Below are 22,833 nucleotides of genomic sequence, written 5' to 3'. Positions count from 1 at the left end.
CAAATTGTCAAGTATCTCTAACTAACACATCGGCATAGAATACAAATTGTGACAATTAGTCTACCTTAACAGCTTGTGCCGCCGACGGTGGTTATTCATTCGTTGTTCTGCATTTTTAAATCAATCAATCTGTCAAGCACACACAGACATAGGCTTATCAATCCATCAATAATACTTTGTTTGCTTCATGTTTGCAGTTTCTCTCGAGCTTCAGTTGTGAAATACAAGTCTTCCGAAATCAATTAAGATTTCAACAGTTTGGTCTGTCATCCATCACCCGGCAACACGCTTAAGGATGTCCGTTATTTGGCAACATCTGTAGTCTGCATAGCTGCCATAGCTATAATTGCATCGGCGTTGCAAAATATTCCCATTGTCATATTCTCATTTTCAGCTTGTGGGAAAGAGAGGCTAAATGTATCAAATAATTACTTTCGACTTTTCAAAGTAACATCATGGGCTTCAGGATACTTTGTCCGTTGACATTTTGCTTTGAGAACCTGCAGAATAGAGCGGCTGCTGTCGATTATATTCGGATATATTTCCGACGTTTGTAGTTTGTTTCGTAGCTCAAACCGAAGCCAATCTCTTGTTGCCGACCAGCCTCCAGGTGAACTCCGCTGTCCCGCATCTTTCTCCGGCTAGAACTAATTCCATTTCTACCCGGCTTCTTAGGACAGCACCAAGACGTAAAGTCTGCAGTCACGTGGTCGGATGAACAAACTAGAGAGCAATTCAGTTTGTGCTGGCCAATGTATGTGTATGTGAGTGTGTGTCTCTGCCTGGTTAGGGGGGGGGGGGTACCTCCTCCGCGTTTTTGCAGCTTGCCATGCTTTAGACACTGAGCGCTGGAGAGAGCGATAGTGAGACGGAACGCCCTGGCTTACTGCCGATCATTTTATTGGAACCTCCGGTTTCACTACCTTTCTCTCTCTCATACCCCCACTTATCTTCACAATCGCCTTTTTTTCCTCGAACACCAAGTACAAGTTTGACTTTGCGTTTTTGAAAAGCTGTTGTTTCTGATTTGCGGCATTGTGATCATCTATTTTGTGGTGCCCGTCTGGATTGTAGGATAGTCGAGAAAGCTTGGATGAGCTGCTTCACCGACACCCGGAGATGGAGTTGCTGTTGATATGCCTTTCCCTGTGGATATTGCAATGCAATTCTGCCAGAGCGGACTCCATCATTCACATTGGTAAGGATCCCGGAGGAACTATGTGGTTATAGTGTGGTTGTAGAAGCAGAGCTCTTTCACTTGCAAATATGTTTTGAATGCAATATCCGCCTAAAACGTCAGGGTATGGACTGGAAAAATGTTTGAAGTGTGGCTGGTCGATTTGGGGCTATATGCGGCAAATGGAAAATTTGAATCTGGTCAATTAGGCAACATGTCTTTCTTGTAAAGTTTAAAGTTTAGGTGCGCAATATAGGTGCGTTTCTTTGATTATATATCCTCATTTTACCTTTTGGCATTATAACTTGTTTGACATTTTCTTTAACATTGCGTTAGGCGGGCAGGCAACACACTGACCAACATTGCTTCTGAATCATCGATAAGTCCCAAACTGATCCAATATCACAGTTTGAATTAGCTACAATCTCCGCCGTATATATTACATCATATTTTAAAGAATCTATCTCCCATATCTGAAGCCAAGCCCCCCGCCTTAACCCGTCACAAGTCTGAACTTTCAATCCAACGTGACCGCAATATCAATACAAATTGTCATGTCAATGGGTTTTCATTGTACGAGATTCAAACGCATTTTCATTTTCTAAGTAATAGAATAATAGTTTGCTAATAGTCAGCTACACCTTCAATTGGATTTTACAAGTTTGTCAAAAAACAAGAAATTATATTGCGGAAAGGTACGGACAAAAACGGGCCAGAAATATGATTTGACTTTGGGCTATTCGATGGTCTAGAAAACTGGCGACGCCTATACAAAAAACACACCATCGAAACATATTTTTAAATAGTTTGGTTTGGTGTAAAATATTCTCGACAAGAGACATCGCAGTGTTTTTTATTCAACTCTCTCTCTCTCTCTCTCTCTCTCTCTCTCTCTCTCTCTCTCTCTCTCTCTCTCTCTCTCTCTCTCTCTCTCTCTCACATGCACGCGCGCGCGCACACACACAGATATCTCCATCAAAGACGAGAGAGGGACAGAGATTGAGAAATCGATCAGTTGCACAGGCATTCAATCCAATACATTATGTTATTAGGGTCATTATAGCTTCATGTATTAAATAGACTATGACTTGGAATATGTTGTCTTTAATTCACGTAACATATTAGTGTGTCACGCATATCTAATTAGATGATCTAGTCTCACTTGGTTGCAATAAGAGCAGCAAGATCACACATTATGGCAATTATCTGGGAAATTGCGTTAGGCCTCGGTAAACCCGGTATTCACGTCACCAGTTATGATTACCTGGATAATAGCGCCTCAGATAGTTTGAGGTTATTTTCTGTCGTAATTCCCAACACTTCGAGAGACGATGTGCAGCCATCAGGGAGGATTCACGTTGAGATGCATCTGTCTGAATACTTAATAGTGCTGAGTTAAACCGTTTTCACAGTTGCTGTAAGTCTGGCTCTGACATAGAGTAGGACACGTAATTCACTGAATGATAACTGGGCAAGGATAGCCCTCTCCAATGTGCTGAAATAAAGGTCATTGGAACTCACTCAAAGGAAATAACAGATAAACTCTCTGTCATTCATATGGCTGAACTACAGATGGCCAGTCCCATTCACAATATGTATAGGCGTACTCAGATTCTTTTTGCCTTTAACCTTTAAATTGCCCAGGGAGTCTTTACATGCAAAATACACAGTATGTTACCCTTATACCAACCTCACAACACTGACAAATGGCGTGGGCTGTAAACTGACTGTTCTATTGGTAGTTTAGTGGCTGAAGCTCCCTACTGTTTAACAAGAGAGTGTATCTAATAACTAAAGTCAAACTTAAACCCAAAGACAATGGCTTTTTCTCCAACAGGTGCCATATTTGAGGAAAACGCAGTGAGGGATGACGAGATTTTTCAACTTGCCATCTCAGACCTAAGCCTCAACGACGACATCCTGCAGAGCGAGAAAATTACCCACTCTGTAAAACTTATTGAGGCCAACAACCCCTTTCAGGCGGTGCAGGAAGGTAAGTGTTGTCCCTTGGAAAATGATTGACTCACGGGTTTCTTTTATTGTGGACCAGTTCCCGCCATGTCACATTTAATTTGTCATGTTTTTCTGTCAAATTATCGGCAATTTGGCCACACTGGTAGCCTACTATTAGAATAAATGACCAGAACCAGTCCATTAAACAAATAACATGCCTTCACATTTAACAGTTGCGAGTTATCATTCGTTATTTGGTTGAGAAAGTCTGAATTGATCTGCAGTAGCCATGGTCACCTATATGTGAAAATGGCAAAACCATTGGGGTGGACTAAATGATCCTCCAAACCTGTTTGATATCTGGTTCTGTGTGTGTTCATGCGAACACTGTGCTGTGTTGTCATTACGTGTTGCCCCTGCCCCTCTCAGTTATTCATGAGTTCCAGATATATGAAGACTACTTTACATGCTGATTGAAAAGGTCAGATTCTACCAAGTCAATGTGTTGATTCACATCAAGAATGGGGCATGAAAAGTGGGACGTACAGAGACCACCTGCAGAATCTCCTCACCTACGAAAGCTGATGGGAAAACGGTGTCATGATTGTGAATTCGCGAGCAATGACAGCCATACCAATGGAAGACACACACCAGATAAAGCACTTGCTTGGGTGTATTTAGTCTGCAGCTACAGCTGAATTTCTATCCAGCTTCTGCATGATGGCCTCTGAGTAAATGTTTGAGAGGGAACACAGTTACGTGCTTCATCCGTTCTTCCAAGGTCGTTCAGTGCCATTGAGCTGTGTTTTTGTACAGTGCTGATTGCTGTGGCTGGCGGTTTGAGAAACGTCTGTTGAACTAAACCCTGAATGAGTTTCCAGATGCCAGGGCCATCTACGGTCCTCTGCTTTGTCAACCTGGCCTGTTCCCTCCTTCCCAGCTTCTTTGAAGAGGTCCTCGTATTCAAAACGCTTCTTATAAACTAAGGCGTGTAGAAACATTCTTTTGACGGTTCCTGACATTTTAATTTGACCTTTTCCTGGTGCCTAGAAAAACACTCATCTCTCTCCGCATATTTAAAAAAAAAAAAAAAATCATATACTTATGGTTTCATTAACCACAGTATTCAGTAAGAATGCAGCCTTAATACTTACAATAACCTAATAGACGTTCAGAAACCAATATCTCGTCTTTCTGTGGAAAATGTCACAACTTCATTTCTACTGCTGGTGACCACCCCAGTTGGATCAGATGTGTTTTATAAATATTTCAAAATGTGAATACTACTGGTTTGTTTAAAATGCACATCAGTAGACTAACAGTATTCAAATGCCAACAATTAATTTGAAACGCCTGATGCAGATGCTACCGTAGATCAGGGGCGTAGCCAGAATAATATTTTTGGGTAGAAAAATATAGACAAGCATCTTTTCAGTTTTTTTCTCTTATTTACTTTGCGATGTGCATATTTTAGTTTTTGGGTAGGCCTTAGAACAAATTGGGTAGGCCTGGGCCTAACTGTGGCTACGCCCCTGCCGCAGATTCAATAACTTACTTCTACAAATACCCAAGGGAGTTCTGTCACAGAAATCGTACCACCTGTATGAAATTGTTTACAATGTTCAGTCGTCACCATCATTACTCACTGTCAATTTAGTCACCCCCAATTACTCATCTTTAGTTTTGAATTTCAAAAGAGTTTTGGCATTGCAGTGAAGATTGACAATTTGTTGAATTTGAGATGTTATGAAACGAAACCTGATTCTGTCTGTGAAACCTTTCGGTTGGTTCTGGGGGATAACTTGCTAGCTGGGAGACTAAATGAAGGAGATGACAGCAGATGTTCAATTCTGGCAGCCAACCAGACAGATCAGAGCATAGGAGTTCATATAAACATGCAACAACAACAGGACAGTCTTCTGGGTACCAAGGCTGATTAACAACAACTTCCAATCTACTGAGCTGATTCATCTATTTTGCTGTTACTGCTCGACTTGCTATATAACGTTTTATAGTTGTCCCAGTCTTTATTGGTGATATACAGTACACACAGACGTTCAACACACAGAAAAACAAAGTTGATATGTACCAGTGGATTACGTTTTGGGATTAGGGTTAGGGGAAGTTTATAGTGAATAGTTTCTAGTGGATCAGTATCAGTCAAGCCTCTTTAAACCTGGTCAAAACTTGACCGACATCAGCTCTCCTCTTACCTTGCTTGACATTCGTTTTGACATTCTATAGAAGGGCTGGTTTGAGGGTGGCAGGGCTCGGGGGTGGCAGAGCGATCGATGAGACCCCAGGATCGATGAGCCTCCCTGGGCCAGGGTAGTGTGTGAGATGGGGGTGGGTGGGGTGATGGAGGTGCAGCGGGTGGGTGAGTGACAGTAGGGTCTCCTTGACCTTTGCTGTGCTCTTTTCCTCACATTCACCCCACTGTGAGTGGCAGCTAGACCCCTGCCAACACATACCAGGGAGGAGGGAGCAGAGAGATGGGGGGCTGGGGGGACGAGGGACGGAAAACAATGAGAAGACGAGAATAGCCCGACGGAAACCAAGGAAGAGTGCTGAGAGGAGGAGTTTAGGTAATGAGGATTAGAAAGGCCTGGAAAGTGGAGAAGGAGAAGGAGGAGGGGGAGGAGGAGGAGAAGGAGGAGGGGGAAGGGGGAGGAGGGGGGAGGAGGAGGAGGGGGGGGGGAGGAGGAGGAGGAGGAGGAGGAGGAGGGGGAGGGGGGAGAAGGAGGAGGAGGAGGAGGAGGAGGAGGAGGAGGAGGAGGAGGGGGGGGGGAGGAGGGGGAGGGGGGGAGGGGGGAGGAGGAGGAGGAGAAGGAGGAGGAGGATGAGAGGAGGAGGATGAGAGGGAGGAGGAGGAGGGGAGGGGGAGGAGGAGGGGGAAGAGGGGGAGGGGGAAGGAAGATGGGTACATCCTGTACCATCGCAGAGCAGAACAAACATTGGTCAGGTGTGGATGATCAGTAAAGAGGAGGGAGGAAGTGGGCTCACACCCTGAGAGGACAGACCTAACATCAGGTCTGTTTTGGATCCTTCCTCTGAAAAATTGAAGTAACATGAAGTAATCTGTTGAGTGCTTCGTCTGTAGCCCCCCTTTGCACACACACTCACACCCCAGCCAACCTCTACTGCCCCTCCATTTTCATTCAACCCCCTCCCAAGCTAATGTCAAGGACAAACTAATAACAACCCCCCCTCCTCTCTTACCACCCCCCCCTCTCTTACCACCCCTCCTCTCTTACTACCCTTCCTCTCTTACCACCCCTCCCCTCTTACCACATCCCCCTCTTACTACCCCCTCTCCTTCTCCCCCCTCCTCTCCCTCTCCCCCCTCCTCTCCTACTTCCCCCTCCTGTGCCACTATGACTTCTATAGTCAAAAAGCACCAGGTTCCATTTAAATATTAAATCACAGGTGAAACGTCACTTTGTGGATAATGTTCATGGCAAAGATTCAAATCTCTTTCACAGTCTAACCCAACACTTTCCCACCTGAGCCCCCACTCGAGACAACTCATTACAGCGCGCCCTCTCCACAAGAAGGAACACGGTTCTCTCACCAGTACGGTCCTGCTGCTTAAATAACCCCTGAGTAAATCTCCATAATGGATTTGTTTGTGTTTTCGTGTCTATTTACCGGGCGTGTAGAGCGGAGAACAGTCGGCCATTTTTCTCCAACCTGTTAATTACCCGATGGTTGTTTTGAATCCGTCATAAGCTCCCAGACCCTGCTGAGCTCCAATCAGCTGAATGAGGCTGCAGCAGAGGTATACCTTTCACCGTTTAATCCTCGTCAAACGCCAACCCCGGTAATTATCCGGCATGGCGGTCCAGGGACGTTGTCCCAGCCGGGTTATTGTCCGCCGATAGTGTGGCGTCTTTAGCCTGAGCTACGAGTAGGAACAATCGGGAGATTGCTAGCCAAGAGTCTGTATGGGTTTTCCGCGATAAAACTAGAGCAGTTCTCAGACTCTCATGCAAAGGTGCGTTGCGCCCTGAAAGTGTGTTTTGGATCCGTCAATACGCTGAGCTGGCAGTTCGTGACTTAATCCGTATGCACTGTGTGTATGTCTCCACAAGATTATTGAGCTGTTTTTAACTTTGCATCCAACTTGCCCACATGTCAGTGCTGGAAATATATTCACTGACTCTGTTTTCCCCCATATACAGCAGCTAGACTTTATAAATCCATGTTGTGCATCCGTCCACACTGTTGTTGGTTTCAAATAAAGAGGGAATTAGACATCTGACTCGTCAACCTCTTGTTCCCTGATGTATGAGAAGCAGTATGCAGATAACATGCTGTCCATTATTCCTTCTGGATAAGAGAGAGTCATGGCTGGAGCATGTCAGAGCTAGGGAGAGAGGCGATATGATCCCTAGGGTCGGGTGTGCGTGTGCCTGCATGTGTTGCATGTGTGTGTCTCTGTGCGGGTCTCTGTCCGCTCCTAAATGTCTGCTCTGTCCTCCTCCGCCTGTGTGCTCGCCAGGGGAAGGGGTTTGCCGAACCCTCCGAGTCAGGCCGCGGCCTCTCTTCGTCACTTTGCTCTGGGAGAGTTTCTGTCACCCAGGTCAGTGACCCCAGGTCAGTGACCCCAGGTCAGTGACCCCAGGTCAGTGACCTCAGGTCAGTGCCTACTCTGGGACGAGCCTCCTTTCAGGTTCTCAGACAATTCTGAAATATCTCTACGTCTAGCATTAAGTTATTTCCTTCTTGGAAATCCCCATAGAGGCCGTTACCACGGTGAATGTGATTGGACTCTGTAGTGCGTGCCTCGGTTCTTAAGTTGATTAGCTTCATCTTCCGCCAATGAGCCATAGCTCTGATCTGTATTCAAAGACCCCATCAGCATCTTTTTAAATGTCACCGCAAGCTGGGATTGTGGTAAGCCTTTAATATGGTTATCTGAAAACAAGCTGGTCTATTTGAAGGGTGGCACTAAGTTAGGGTGGATGGTAGCGTTGTGCCAGCTTCTTTTTCCCCCTTCGTTCCCTTGATATCAGCACAGCTTTAATTGCCAGTTTTTTAAGAAATGAAGAAGTAAATATGTTTGGTTTCTGATGTAAACAGATGCGCTGTAATGCTCTAATGAGGGTGTCTATTCACACCAGCCTCTTCTGTTTCAATTCATCACTCTGACTCCCTAACTGACTAAGAATTCCCAGGGACAAGGCTTTGAAAGCGATCGTGGCTCTTTTCATGTGGCAGTATAAAAGGTTTGTCAAGATTTTCGGGTACTTCCCTTCCCTTCCCACTTACCTTTTATAGGATATTGAAACTGTTCTTGAGTTGATCTCTTTCCAGCCTCTCAGTCAATGCATAACTAACAATAGTCATGTGGGCAACTAGGCTAGGGCAGAGCTTATAATTACCAGAGGAACCCTAAAGATGCTTAAACCGTTGCGTGTCTGCCTTTGGAACGTTGCATATGCTGTAAGGAGGCACCTACGCAGAGTGGTGAAGTGTCAGGGAAGGGAACGCAGTCGTAAGTGTCGGGTAACACAAAGCTATCGCGATTACACGTCTCCAAGGACAGCTCCAGTTTTCCCCCCAGTACGCTCTGGTCATCTTGCTGAGACAGTTTGACAGAGGGCTGTGTGGGTAAGATCAGTGTGACAAATGCTGTTGCTGTGCCGTGACCCCAACCAGACCTCCAACCACCACGGATTGGATATCAATACCACTCCACCTGCCGGAGTGATGTAGCTGCAAAGAGGGGATGGAGGGGCTGATTGGATGTGGCTCAGATGGTCTGTCCAATAGGACAGACGGCGATTGGCGGTCTCAGCATCCACTGTTACAACATGGAAGACAGCCAGTTTCTGGCGTCGTTTTTTTCCACGACTTGATATGGTTCGACTGCCCACAATGTGCTCGAGACTGTGGGGGTTGGAGGAGAGTGGAGGAGGATGGTGAGGGGTGTTGGAAGGCGGAGGGGGTGGTAGGTGGGTAGGAACCCTCCGCACACCCCCACCCTCCTCAAGCTGAAGAGCTTTGAGGGCAGTGTGTATAATTGACTACCCACCACCTGCACACCATTGGCGGAAAACGACTCCATTCCAGAGCGGAAGACAAGGAGCGCAAAATAAGCCCTGGAGTAAATCCTATTAGAGTATAAACAGGAGGCAGCCTAAGGAACACTGCCTGGCTACATCCCACCTCTCTCCCCTTCATCTCATGGAGAGAAAGAGGGAGAGAAGGAGAGAAGGAGAGAGGGAGAGAGGGAGAGGGAGAGGGAGAGGGGGAGAGGGGAAGGGAGGGGGAGGGGGAGGGAGAGAGGGGGAGAGGGGGAGGGGGAGAGGGAGAGGGGGGAGGGAGAGGGAGAGGAACATCAACAGGAGCACGACAAAAACAGACAAAGTCTTTTGAAACAGTAACTGTTGGCTCGGTTCACAGCCACTGTTCCACATTCACTGCAAGGCAAACGACACACTGTGTCGTCGTAGCATTGTCTGTAGTATGTCCCAGTAACACAGAGCAGCTCAGCATCCCTGAGTGGGACCATCTGCTCCTTAGTGGCTCTCTCTCTCCTCCACACAGCACAACCACCTCTCCTGCATCGACAGCACAGATAGCTCCTGCTCGCTGACAGGTGCCGTGTTACCTGCGGACACCAGGCGATGAACAGATTCTAGAAGTGTGATTCCCCCAAAATGGAAATCCAGCCCGACTCACTCCTGTTGTGACACCTGTTGTACTGATAACGTCCAGGGGAGGGATATTGCATTTGAACACTTTCGGACAGAGCCTTCCAGCTGGATCGTTTGTCAGCGATGGAAAACAATAATGTTTTAATGCGTTGCTTCATCTCTCGTGCATCAAGTCAGTATTGGAGAAGAGATTGAGCCTATTATCTATTCCTGTTTAACCATCTGCTCAGGACAGCGTGGGCCTGGTCCTGGAGATTGTTGATGAATTACTGATGCATTGCTTTTGACACAGCTATTGATTACGCACAACATCGCCTAACCAAACAGGAATGCCCTCTGCATCCTTGCGACAATATATGTTTGTACGTTGCAGTTTTAAACGGGTTGACAACGTCAATCAGGTGGCTGCATGGTAGCGAGCAGCTGAATCTCAACGCGGGTCGGGTGTGTTTTTTCGGGAAGCAGGAATGTCCAGGGACGATATGAGGCAGTCAATCGGAATAGAGGTAAAGCAACACGTCTCTGAGCAGCACGTAAAGAGCTTGCATCAATTATGAACCTGCCTTGGGATAGGCCTATACAGACTGGACGGGGAGATGGGCGTGGAATGTACATCCTCTGGCCCTCTTTAAGCTCTAGTCAGTGTGAATGATTCATTATTCCTCTATGCTCTGGCACAGTTGAGTAGACTACTCATAGTCCATTATCCAGTCACCGGCGGCTGTGGCCTCATTTACACCAACTCAGATATAGAATCAGTTTCTATATCGCTGGGCAACTTACTTGCCATCGCCGGTTTACCCCACTTTGCTTCCGCCGACAGGAATCAAAGTGCTGCCTTGGAGTTTGAGATGTGCGTATAACCATGCATGATAAATTGTTTGTTTCGTGGTTTGGCCAATGTTGTATGTCCTAATGCATGTTGTGTGTCCTGTTTTATGTGTTCTGCTAACTGTAATGTGTACAGAGAGCAAAGATATCTGACCCGTAAGAACTACACATTGTGTGTGTGTGTGTGTGTGTGTGTGGACAGTATAATGGGTGTGGACGATATGCATGCGCTTGGATACATGAGCTGAGAGTGACAATCTGGATGGCTTTGCTAGGAGCAGTGTAGTAAGCCAAGTCAGGTGGCTGAACGGTGAGGGAATCGGGCTTGGAATCTGAAGGTTGCCAGATCGATTCCCGGCCGAGCAAAAATGACGTTGTGTCCTTGGGCAAGGCACTTCACCCTACTTCCCTGTACTTACTGTAAGTTGCTCTGGATAAGAGCGTCTGCTAAATGACTAAATGTAAGTCCTCGGTCATCATTCAGACCGCCCCCTTGCATACACCAAAAGACGACCTTTAGATACACAATACCCCAAATGCTTCATACATAATAAAGCCACTTTACTAAATAAACATGTAGAACACAGCATTATTTATGTTCGCATGTATTATAAATACATGCAGGCTGAATTATTTAATGTTCTGCTCCCCTGTGTGATTATTGACAGGGATGGAAACAATGGGCATGCTGTTATTAATTAGGCTCATGGATATTTCAGATGGATCTCAGTGTCCACAACATAAAAGCACAGACTGGTCTGATCCACCTGTGCTATACTGAATTAGCAGGAGGGAGAAGAACGCTAAACTCTCCCTGGCTACAGCCTTGAACACTAGACAACTTCATAATTATAAGCCTTAGGGTCGTCGAATCACATCACACTTCACCAGATTTTAATTTGGCAGGCCACATTCGACTGTGCATTAAATTGGTGAGCGATCTACTTTACTAACACATGCACAAGCCTTTAAGCAAGAAGAGAGAAGAAGAAGAAGAGTTAAGTTCCGGATCTGATTTGTTTTGAAACAGTGGCGTATTGAAATCCTCCCGGTCGCTTAAAGCCATACGTTTTGAACAACAGAAGGAGTAGGAGGGGATGAGCGCTAGTTAGCTGGAGGGGAGAGAGAGAGGCGGATCCATCTCTAATCGTGTCCGTCCTCCTCACAGCGGGGCGGATGTCTGTCCTGCCTGTTTACACCAATGCCAGCTTTCTCTCAGCCAACACACAGAAGGGACACATACAGGATAGAGATTCTACCCTGAATAGCTTTCTTACCATGTTCTTCCAAATACAGTAGGGACACTATCAGCACGGAAATTTATGGCAGATTGACGAAGGCAACTTTATTTTCCGTTCTTGTAATTTCTTTATGAAATTAGCGATATCTAGCGATCATTATATATCAGTGACAACTTCCCTTTCTGACTCGGTGGTCATGTGACCTGATATTCGCGCTAGTAGGGAAAACTGCCTCTCGCTTGTAGAGTCATCCACTAATGATCATCATTTGATGCCCCTCTCGTGGTTTATTGCGTTTAAATCTATCAGTACCATCACAAAACTAGCTCAACATTGCTAATATGGAAAGACCAAAGCTGATGAAGAATTAGCTAACTGGTAGCTAGCTGAAGCTGGCTACCACCAGCTAGTCCAGGGGTAGGCAACCCTGGTCCTAGAGAGCCGCTGTCCTGCATGTTTTAGATGTTTCCCTGCTCCAGCACACCTGATTCAAATGAACGGGTCGTTATCAAGCTCTGTGGAAGCCGGGTAATGACCATTCATTTGAATCAGGTGTGCTGGAGCAGGGAAACATCTAAAACATGAAGGACAGCGGCTCTCTAGGACCAGGGTTGCCTACCCCTGAGCTAGTCCATACATCCGATCCTGTGCTTTTGGAGAACTGGATATGAGATAAAGAAGAGCACATCCGCTTTCAGGAGCAAGACGCACATTTAGGGTTAGGGTGTGGAAAAAAGAAAGAAAAAATTATATGAAATCAATTATGCTCTGAATTTATTAAGCAACTGGCATCATTCTTTTACCAAACACAACCCAAAGAAGTGGGTCTAATGAAGATCATGTCTGCAGCCTCGGGGACTAGCTCTGGATGTTCCTGCTGCAGAGTTGAAGGGATCTTCATGGACTGTGTGTGTTGGCTAGCCGTCCATGACTGTTAACGTTCTCCCATAGAGAGCGATGCAGATTTCTTTCTCTGCTCCCCTTAACGTTTCTGTCTGAGGGTCTTGGGGATGTTTTCTTTATCGTGGTCAGTCTCCCAGACCAAAGTCTGTTGGCCCCGAAGCTACTGCGTTTTTCGCTAATAGAGAGAGATCTGCTGTCTTTCTGTCGTGGTCATTGTTAGGGTCAGCTTGCCAATATGTGATTATCTCTAAAGACCTCCAGCTACCCAGCTATTCTAAAGCCACCCTGTAATAGCTTAAACAGTTTCAATACACTGTTAAAGTAATATGGTCATTGTTTCCTTCAAAACCAACCCAACTCCCTAAAACACCAAAAATAGCGATAGCATAAAAAATAAAAAAAATTATACGGTAGCAAACCTATCAAGATAAAACCCGTTCGCGATCAAGGAATTTCCTGAAGGAATGACCCATCCAGGAGTGCATTGTGACTGAGGCCGATGACAGCTTTAGTGTGGAGCATGATCCAAGTCAGATATCAGTGAGTGGGACCTCAATCCTCTCCTGTCTGCCTGTGCAGCCTAGCAGCTTAGCCAGCGTGCTTTGTGAGTCCTCTCAGTCATCCCCTCTGAAGAGGTGGAAGCCATCAGGATTTTCCCTAGCAGACTGTGTTAATCTCTGATTCTGACTCAGGAGATCCAAACGGCAGTAATGCAGAGAATAGACCTGGAGGGATATTATCAATAATCTCGGGTTGTCACATAATGCATGCCCTTGTATGTTACCATACTTATGCCCGATTACATTAATCCAAACACAGACCCTTTTGATTTTTTTCAGATTTTATTTTTTTTGTTGCGTTGTTGACGAAAACATTTCTAACTTTAAAACTTGGCTAGGAAAATACCCCTCCCACCTGTCTAAGGTAAAGATCAATGGAGGTTTGAAAGAAAAGGGTAAACCATTAAACTGCAGCCCGTAACAGTGATTGTGTGCTTCAGCAGGCAGATGCCAGGCCGATGCCAGGCAGAGTGAAGGCTTGTCTGTCTGGTGCCAAACCCTGGCTCAACTTGAGCCTCAAACTAACGATCGACGCATTAAGACAGATCAGCACAATTTGAGCAGCGGGGGTTGAAAAATCTGTCAGAATTGACGATTCTCTCGTTTAATCCCCTGCGGAGAATCTAGGCCCGGGTTTCTGAATTATCTGGACAAACTGCCGTGATCAAAGGGATGGGCGTTTCTCTTCCACCCCTCAGGAAACCACTGACTCCTGTCTTCCTGGTGTCAGAGGGCAGTCGCCATGTTTGGACTGGTGCCATCAACCCCCCCCTCCCCTTACCCCCCAAGTACTCAACCAGAGTACACTACGTTGTATCATGTGAAAACCCCTGCATTCCACACTCAGGCATATAAGGATAAGGATAATTTGTCATTCCAAAAGCATGTACATGAGCTGGAACAAAATTAGGTAATGAGGTCCAGTTGAAACCACTCACAAATAAATAACTAAACTACTCATCTTAAATAAATACAAAAAATACAGAAAACCAGTCATACACACATGCAGCACATTTAATCTTGACATCTGGGTAGTTTCGGTGTCCAGACTCCTTCCACTGTGGCAGGCTGTGTTAGCTTAGTCCTGACAGCGCTCCAACCCTACAATTCCACCCACCACGATGAATTTGGTTTTATATCTCATCTCCCTGTCCAGATATAACAGACTGGCAGTCAGGGAGATAATGCAGGACAATCCCTTAGGTCATAATTACTTTGCAATTTAACATATGGAGAGGGTGACCTTATCCTAACCTTTCTCAACTATACGGAAAAACCCCCAGAATGCTGTTCTGCCGTGAAAATCGTTGAGGGGGGGTCTCAGCTCAGCGGGAAGTTGAGACATTTGAGACGGAGATGAATTGAGCTGTGATTTATTTTGGAGGAAAAAGCAATTATTTATTTAAAAAACGCAATCTTCAGCCTAATGTCTGGTTGAGAGTATTGATCCAACTTTGGGGGGGAGGATTTGTAAACGTGTGTGTGTGTTGGGAGAGTGTTCCAGCATTGATTGTTGGTACCCCTCTCTGAGCACATGCAGGATGCAGAGATGACTGACCACATTTTGAAAAGTAAACCTTGGAGAAGGTACAGATCCTCTTTCTGTAATATACTCTACTTCCACATCCCCCTGCTCTCATCCGAAACCCTTCTGCTGTTATATGGATCGGCTCGTGTGGTCGATTTCCCTGAGGATTGCAGGTAAGGTTGAGGCTCTTACTGGTCTCACCTGGGCACTTTCTCCTAATGCCTGCTGCCAATTGATCACTCGGCATCGATTCCAATTTATCTTCCTGTTTTTTTTTTGTGTGTATTTCTTTTTTTTAGGTTCCATGGTAACTGACAGAGATTCATGCGATCCTGTCAATTGTTGATCCGTTGGTTGCAGATTTACAACCTTTAAAAAGTACCCACTGTAGTTTCTGGAGAGTGCTAAAGTCTAGCGGTGCGCCGCAAGCTATCCATGGAGACAATCGTGAAAGACTGACAGAGACACGTCAGGATGTAAGAGAGATAATGTGGGCCTGGAAAATGAACTCCCATTCCTCTCGATGTAGAATCAGAAGCTTGATTTGATTAGGAGAGAAGCCATACGTTAGGGAGTCAGATGGCTGAGCGGTTAGGGAATCGGACTAGTAATCTGGAGGTTGCCCGATCGATTCCAGGCCGTGCAAAATGACATTGTGTCCTTGCCTCGGGGGGAATGTCCCTGTACTTACTGTGAGTCGCTCTGGATAAGAGCGTCTGCTAAATGACTCATTGTAAATGTTATGCCGTGTTTGGCTACCGTGCTCCTCGTGTGATGGCTGTGCCCTGGCTCGTATATCAAGCTGCCTTGAGCAGAATGTAATATGGTAAAGTAGCACACTGCTGTACCTGCATCTTTAGACAAATCACTCACTGCACACGAGACCAGGGCTAGAAGAGGGGGACGTTTGTGTGACAGCATACCCTTGATGGGGGTCGTTAAGATGACACGTTGCAACGCCAACAGTATTTATGTTCCCTTTTGTTCATAGCTCATTGTGCCATTGTCTGGGGCCAGACTTACGTTCTGTTCCCACTGGTCAATCAAGGGGTTTTACTACTGTGGCTGCCCCACTCCTTCTCCTCTCCTCCCCCTAATCCCCTCCGCACCCAGGCTGATCAGCTAAGTGTCCGACTCTCTGCAGTTAAACAACTCACTCAGAGAGGAGGACCCGAGTATCCTCTCCCCTCCTCCCAACACCTCCTCCTCTCACCTCTCTTCTCCCCCTTCTCTTCCCTCCCCTCTCTTCTCCTCTCCTTTCCTCTTCTCCTCTCCTCTCACCTCCCCCTCTTCCCTTTTCTCTTCTCTCCCCCCTCCCCTCCTCCTCTCCCCTCCTCCTCTCTCCCCTTCTCTCCTTCCTCTCCCCTCCTCTTGTTTCTTCAGTTCTCTTCTCTTTTTTCTTTTTATCAATCCCTCTCTCATTCTGTAACACCCACTGCCATGCTGGCTGCAGTTGGGTAGTATTGATGGCTGTCGGTCCTCAGACAGACTGCAGGCTCCTCAGACTCCTCCACACCTGGCAAGCTTCCAGAGTGGACTGCAGTGGGCCCCCCTAGCCACACACACACACACACACACACACATACACACGCACACAAGCATACACACGCACGCACATACACACACATACATACATTCTCATACACACAAATATGCATGCACACATAGACATGCACACACACATAGACATGCACACACACACACACACACGTGTATACACCCATTCTGTATTTTCCTCCCTGTCCCTTATCTCACACACACACACACACACACACACACAGTGATAATGACATGATGCCTAGGTGACGTGTGGAGATGAGATACTGTGTGGTTGTTGGTGCGTTCCTCCCTAATGCAGTCACTGGAGGCGTCTCACTCGTGTGCCGGCTCTACAGAGCAGGAGCAGTCAGGTGACTCAAATGCAATCAAAGACTAAATAGGATGGAATTAATCTACATCTGTTTAAAATACCTGAGTTCTGATTTATGAACAGATGCAACCATTGGATACGGGCTATTATCCTGCACATGATTATCATTATTTTACTTTTATTTTCCCTGTTAATCATGCAGATTCTCTGAGAACGCCGTCAAGGTGATCACATTTAATTTACTTGCAAAAAACTCATTTTGGTGATTCTCATTTGTAAGTGAATACATTATCCAAATGAACGGGCAGATGAAGCCAGCCTGATTCATCGCACTGTGTTGAGGGCGTCAGGATTTCTACGCGTCAGTTCAACAACAACGAGCATGTCTTCAACATCTCACTAGGACAATCCACATGGGGCTGGCATATCATTGCTCATGTAGCAGGATGGATTGGTCTGACCTGGGGAAGAGAAAGGGTCGGTCTTTTCAGGACATAATGGCCCTGAGCATCTCAATTAGAGAAAGGCTGAAGTAATGACCTCAGGACGGTATTTGAGCCACAGGGAGTGATCAGTTCAGGCAACCGGACTCCCCCTCTTAGGGAACCTACATGGTACGATCCTTTACCAACAGGGGAGGTCAATAGACGCGATCTCTGGGGTGTGTTGATTAGCCTACTGTGAGCCTTCACGCACCACAGCCATCCTTAATGTCACACAGGTGGTGGATAGTTGTCCCCACCACTAACCCCACCCACCCCCCGACTACACACACACACACACACACACACATACACACACGCTGCACGCTCCCCCTCACACTCCCCAAGGACCATTCATACCTGCTGACAGGTGTTAGTTCAGACAGGATTTTCCACATCGACAAGCGTGGCGCCAATAGGCATGCCCGGTACTGGCGCGATGCAGTCCAGAGGTGAGGCGCCCCCTTCCAGCATGCCATGGGGGGCTCAGAGATGCCACGGGAAGCAGCTGGCCGTGGAAACGAGCCATCAACACCCAGGGAAAGCTATTAACCCGTCAACCTTTATACTGTGATTACCCAGCTGTGCTATCGACCCCTCTGGGCACTGCCAAGAAGACCACCCTCGTGGTGTTTTGTTTGTATATTTTCACTTATCTTATTTAATCCTTTTTTTTTTTTTTGTGAAGCTGCAAGAAAGACGTGGGAAGGTTTAGAAGAGAGATAGCAGTGTCTGGTTTACAGATACTCGGACAGACAACTTGGTCAACGAGTGTCCTTTCAGGAGTTATTCAGTGGATGTTCCGTATACAATATATTGATTGTGAGCAAAGCTGGTCAGACGTTGATCTGAAAGCTCTCAATAGGTGAATACATCAGCTGTGTACTTTAGTTATTGATGCATCTTGAAAATCAATACTCCTTTCTGGTTGTAGTGTCCGCTTCCCTTGGGTGAAATGGGTAAGTAGTCAATGAACTAGTGGAGTCACCACAAACACCTGCTCTGGGAGACCTGTAATGCAAGGCTTTAACAAATGATGCCAGTCTGCAGTCTGAGTATTACTACTATAAACATTCAAGCATTAGACTCTTCTTCTTGGGATGTTAAGGTGTGTGTTTGTGTGTGTGAGAGAGAGAGACATAGAGGGGGAGAGAGAGGGGGGAAAAGAGAAACTTTTGATTGTATGTGAGTGTATGTTAGTAATCCCAATGACGACCACAGGTTGTAACAGAACCGCTCAGGTTGATCGTTGGTTCGGCTCATGTCTAATTGTCAGTCTGGAGTTGTTGTTGCTTCTGAAAATGAGGCTGAGGCTATGTAGGGAGACCCTGGGGAACTTTCTAACTGTGTGTGTGTGTTTGTGTGTCCTATCAGAGAGGGCAACACCTTAGAATGTCAAAGCAGCAGCACAAACAGGCCTCCAAACATCTGTACCAAGCGATGGACATGAACAGTAAACAAACATTCTCAGAGGGTACACTAGTTTGCATTTTGTACATTCGTGGGAAGAGAGAAAGAAAAAGCCCCCCCCCCCCCCCCCCCACTCCCCTGGAAATATATTTTCTCATTTGCCAGTGCATGATTAGGACACTGAAGTGAGGCATGTTCGTTCACTGTGGGGGCTTGCCTCCCATAGCCTGTGTAACATCCCTCCAGGAATGAAGAGACCCAAACCAGCAGAGATCGAGAAAGACCACTGGCCCATCCTCTACTCTTACCAATTCCAACAGCTGCAATCCAATGCTGCTCACCATTTAATCTGGTGGATTGATGGATTCACATGGATTAACCTGTTGCCAACAGTTTTCACGGTCACCACACGCATGTGTGCACAACCACAAGAGGCTACACGGCTACTGTGTCTACCCCCTTTCATATTTCAGTATTTCTAATTTAATTTAATCTCCATTTGAATTAGTTTGAGAGACACAGTGTTCATATTTGCTTAGAGTTCTGTCAATAAACTATGATTGTGCAAATTACAGGTTATCCACGTATCAGTTCAAATATCATAAATTGTCCCAAAAGAAGGACTGCGGGTCTGATTGAATGTTTCTCTCTCTCTCTCTCTCTCTCTCTCTCTCTCTCTCTCTCTGTCTCTGTCTCTCTCTCTCTCTCTCTCTCTCTCTCTCTCTCTCTCTCTCTCTCTCTCTCTCTCTCTCTCTCTCTCGCCCTACGCTGGCACAGAGTCCAGCCTCTAGGATCTGTACGGCTCACTGAAAGTGTGTAGGAGGGGCTGCGATCAGACAACACATTTTTCCCCCACTAGCCATTGCTATGTAAAGAGGGCTTATGTTGAAACGACTGCACATGTAGGCCCGTGTGACCACGACGGGCCCTGTGGACATCAGTCTCGTCTCCGTGTCCTGTTCTGGAGCTGCAGAGCACCACAGGAGACAAACAAGATGGAGGATATCCAGCCACAGCAGAGACAAACGTTTTTTACGTCTTAAAAGGAAGGTTAACTCCATATATCTTTATACATCACAGTCTATTGTCAATGGCACGGTTGGACCTACATCGTGCAGCTGAGAGTCGCTGGCATTTACTAAACTAAAGATATTTATGAAAGAATTGCCAACCTTAGTATTGTTTCAGAAACGCCGGACAGCTCATTCCTCTTCTATTCCCTTCAGATGACATTTATCTCAGTTCTGACCTTTACAAAATGGCCACCGGATTTTTAGTTTTCCCGATCTGAGACTCTGCTGAGGTTCAGTTACAGGCTCAAATGAAGGGTTCACACCATGCATGCTCCTCTTTGCGTGGGCAAGCCTCCAGGACAGAGAACTGGACCTGTTCTATTCCTGTAAACGTCTTCATACAGTAATGTGGTCTTTAACCAGGAGAAATGAATAGCCCCCTGGTGTGCTGTTTTTATTCACTTTCACAGCTGGCCGAGGCTGGCTGTTCTTTACAGAACACAGCATTAACTGACTGAAATGTAAGGTTTGAGGTAGTACGCATATCTTTATTTATTCGCTGTGTTACCAAACAAGCTTCTGACCCAAGCTGGCGAGATGAGTGGATCTGCCAATTATGCCCGGTGGGGGATATGTGTCTGTGTGTATAGATTTTTTGTTTGTGTGTGGGCTTGTGATTGATTGGATTCTATGGAGATGCTGAGAAACACAAACACACACAGAATGCACTTCCAGGAGTACTTAACTTCCCCAGAACATACTCACACATGCATGCACACCTACACATACAAACCCGCCATGTGCAGCTTGGGGAGGTAATGGATCACTGAAATCAAATCATATTTGATATACATGACCAGTAGGGGTGGGGGAAAAATCGATTCACATTTGAATCGCAATTCAGTCGTCTAGCAATTCACATCAATCACTTATATATATATATATATATATATATATATATATATATATATATATATATATATAATTTATTACTATTGTTTTTTTTGTGATTAAAATTCGCAAGAAAACATGAATCGATTTTTTATCGAATCGTGACATCAAGAATCTATTTGAATCGTGAGGTAGCAAAAGATTCCCACCCATAATGACCAGTCCACCTGTGGTGACATGTTTGGCATGATGATGAGAAACCTCGTATGGACCGTAGCATGTGATGCACAGCCTGCCTGGTACAGTATGGGAGCCCTGCATTAGGGACCCCCCCCCCCCGCCTCCCTCATTCACACTCTCACATACACCTCAGGGACCAATGTATCAAATATTCTCACTATTGTGTGTGTGTATGTGTGTGCGCTGCTCCATAGAGATGCAGCTGCCTGAAGCTTGGTTTCTCATATTAGATCATGCCGATGGTGAGAGGAGACCATCTGATCTTCAGCCCATTAACGCCAGAGTCGAAAATCCGTCTGGTCATTGAGCTTCAATCCTCGCAGTCTTGTTCAAACCCCGACGTTAACGTGCAAAGTTGAATCATTTCTGCTCTCAGGGGTTCACAGACAAGAGATGGTGTATGTCGAAATAGATTAAAATAAAAATTAGTCCTCTGAACTGAAATATTGAACCTTTCCAATGTCTACAGAAACAGCTGATTTGGGCTGTAATTAGTGATGACCCTCCCATAAGGCAGGCCTTTATTTTTTATTTTAGTAAAAATAAAAAATAAACATTCTTTTACATTTTTTTTTACAATAGAACAGTTTGACCTTTGCCGTATGTAAGGTTTATAATCCTCCATGTCTATGAACCGCTACACATTTTGCAGCCTGCGTCTTCTCACAGGGCATGCATCACTCTTCAACTCAGCTACCTGTTTGGTTTTTGCTGTGAATACAGAAAAATACTAGCCTAGTCTAACAGCATGCCAGCCCTTTGAAGTCTGTTGGCTTCCTGCTTCACTCCTCCCGCCCAGCCTGGCTTCTCCCTGCGTCAGCCGTGTCAGATGAAAAGGGCCGTGTTGTAGTGGGTATTAACATGGTAGAAGGCGCTCAGGATTTGGTGAGGCCCAGCTGGGCTCAGAGTGCCTGCTTAATTACCTGCTCAAACGCTGCTTCTCCCCCCGGTCTCAAAGGCTGCGTCTCCCCCGGTCGAGGCAGCGCCGCCGGACCGCCTCAGTGGAGAGGAGCGACGAGGGCAGACATGAATCACCCCCTCCAGTCCCTCTGATTTAGCCCTGAGCACACAGACTTTGCTACTGAATACGAGCAGGGTTCTGAGGGAGGCACAGCTGTTCCACCTGCAGCCGAAGGAAGATGTCAGCAGGGTGCTTGTGTGTGTGTGTGTGTGCGTGTGTGCGTGTGTGAAGGCAAAGGCAAAGGCGGGGGGGGGGGGAGTGGGGGTATTGGATAGAAAACCTGGTAAAATGATGATTCATGCTGTCAGAGTCCAGTATGAAGAGTCAGACTGTAGGTGTAAACAACTGAAAACATCATGAACATGATTCGTGCTTCAACACATAGAGAGAACGTACAACAAGAGATGAGGCCTCACATCCAATTCCTTGGTGACGGTAAACGAGGAACAGACCTGCTATTTCATCATGAATTAAACATTTTGTGGGAAATCTTTTTCACTGTTGTTGACAGCATCGTGTTGAGCTGGAGAACAACCTTGTGATGCCAAAACACCAACTCTCCTAGCGCCCCTAGTGGTAGAGGGTGGTACAGGATTGGGGGCTATAATTCCCAGCCAGCTGTGATTTGTCGGCAGTTGAGACACAGGAGAGGAGCTTTGCTTCGTTTTATCGGCTGACCTATGCCTGTAATTACTAGAGGGAGTTAGCTGACGCACTCTGGCATAAATGTCGTCTCGCGTAAGAAAAGTTTAATCGAAACACAAACGTGGTGTGATCGGACTCATCACTTGTAAATGTGGAAGACAGAGGATCTGTGTGCAGAATGCTGCCAGTGCTTTTTGAGAGGCAAAACAGGGAACTGGTTTATTTTCCCTCCCAAATAAACATTTGAAGGCAACACGGTGAAAGAGAAAGCTGACGTGAATCTAATGCAAACTACAATTTTGTACTGAAACCTCGTCAGTGTGGATCAACACCGCAGCTGTTGACCACAGGGCCCAGAGCAACAGCGGTAAGGCAGTAACTGAACACATGCACAGCACGTATTTGATAGGTAACAAAGCTAAAATAATAGAGAAGGGCTGACTGAAAATATGGGTGGGTTTGGTTG

The 22,833-nt window shown here is 46.0% G+C and overlaps 1 protein-coding gene across 1 annotated transcript in view; it reads left to right on the top strand.

Annotated features, from left to right (window-relative positions):
• The first annotated feature begins 974 nt into the window (after positions 1 to 974).
• Positions 975 to 22,833, top strand: part of grid1a (glutamate receptor, ionotropic, delta 1a) — a 149,333-nt gene continuing 127,474 nt past the window's right edge. The window contains exons 1-2 of the mRNA XM_084709488.1: positions 975 to 1,198; positions 3,015 to 3,170. Of these exons, the coding sequence (XP_084565614.1) occupies positions 1,120 to 1,198; positions 3,015 to 3,170 (235 nt within the window). The 5' untranslated portion in view covers positions 975 to 1,119. The remainder of the gene's footprint in view (positions 1,199 to 3,014; positions 3,171 to 22,833) is intronic.

Source organism: Hypomesus nipponensis, chromosome 11, assembly GCF_054491055.1.
Source record: "Hypomesus nipponensis isolate SF chromosome 11, ASM5449105v1, whole genome shotgun sequence".
Classification (NCBI taxonomy): Eukaryota; Metazoa; Chordata; class Actinopteri; order Osmeriformes; family Osmeridae; genus Hypomesus; species Hypomesus nipponensis.
Note: the sequence above shows the minus strand (reverse complement) of the source record. Positions and strands in the feature narration are given on the sequence as shown.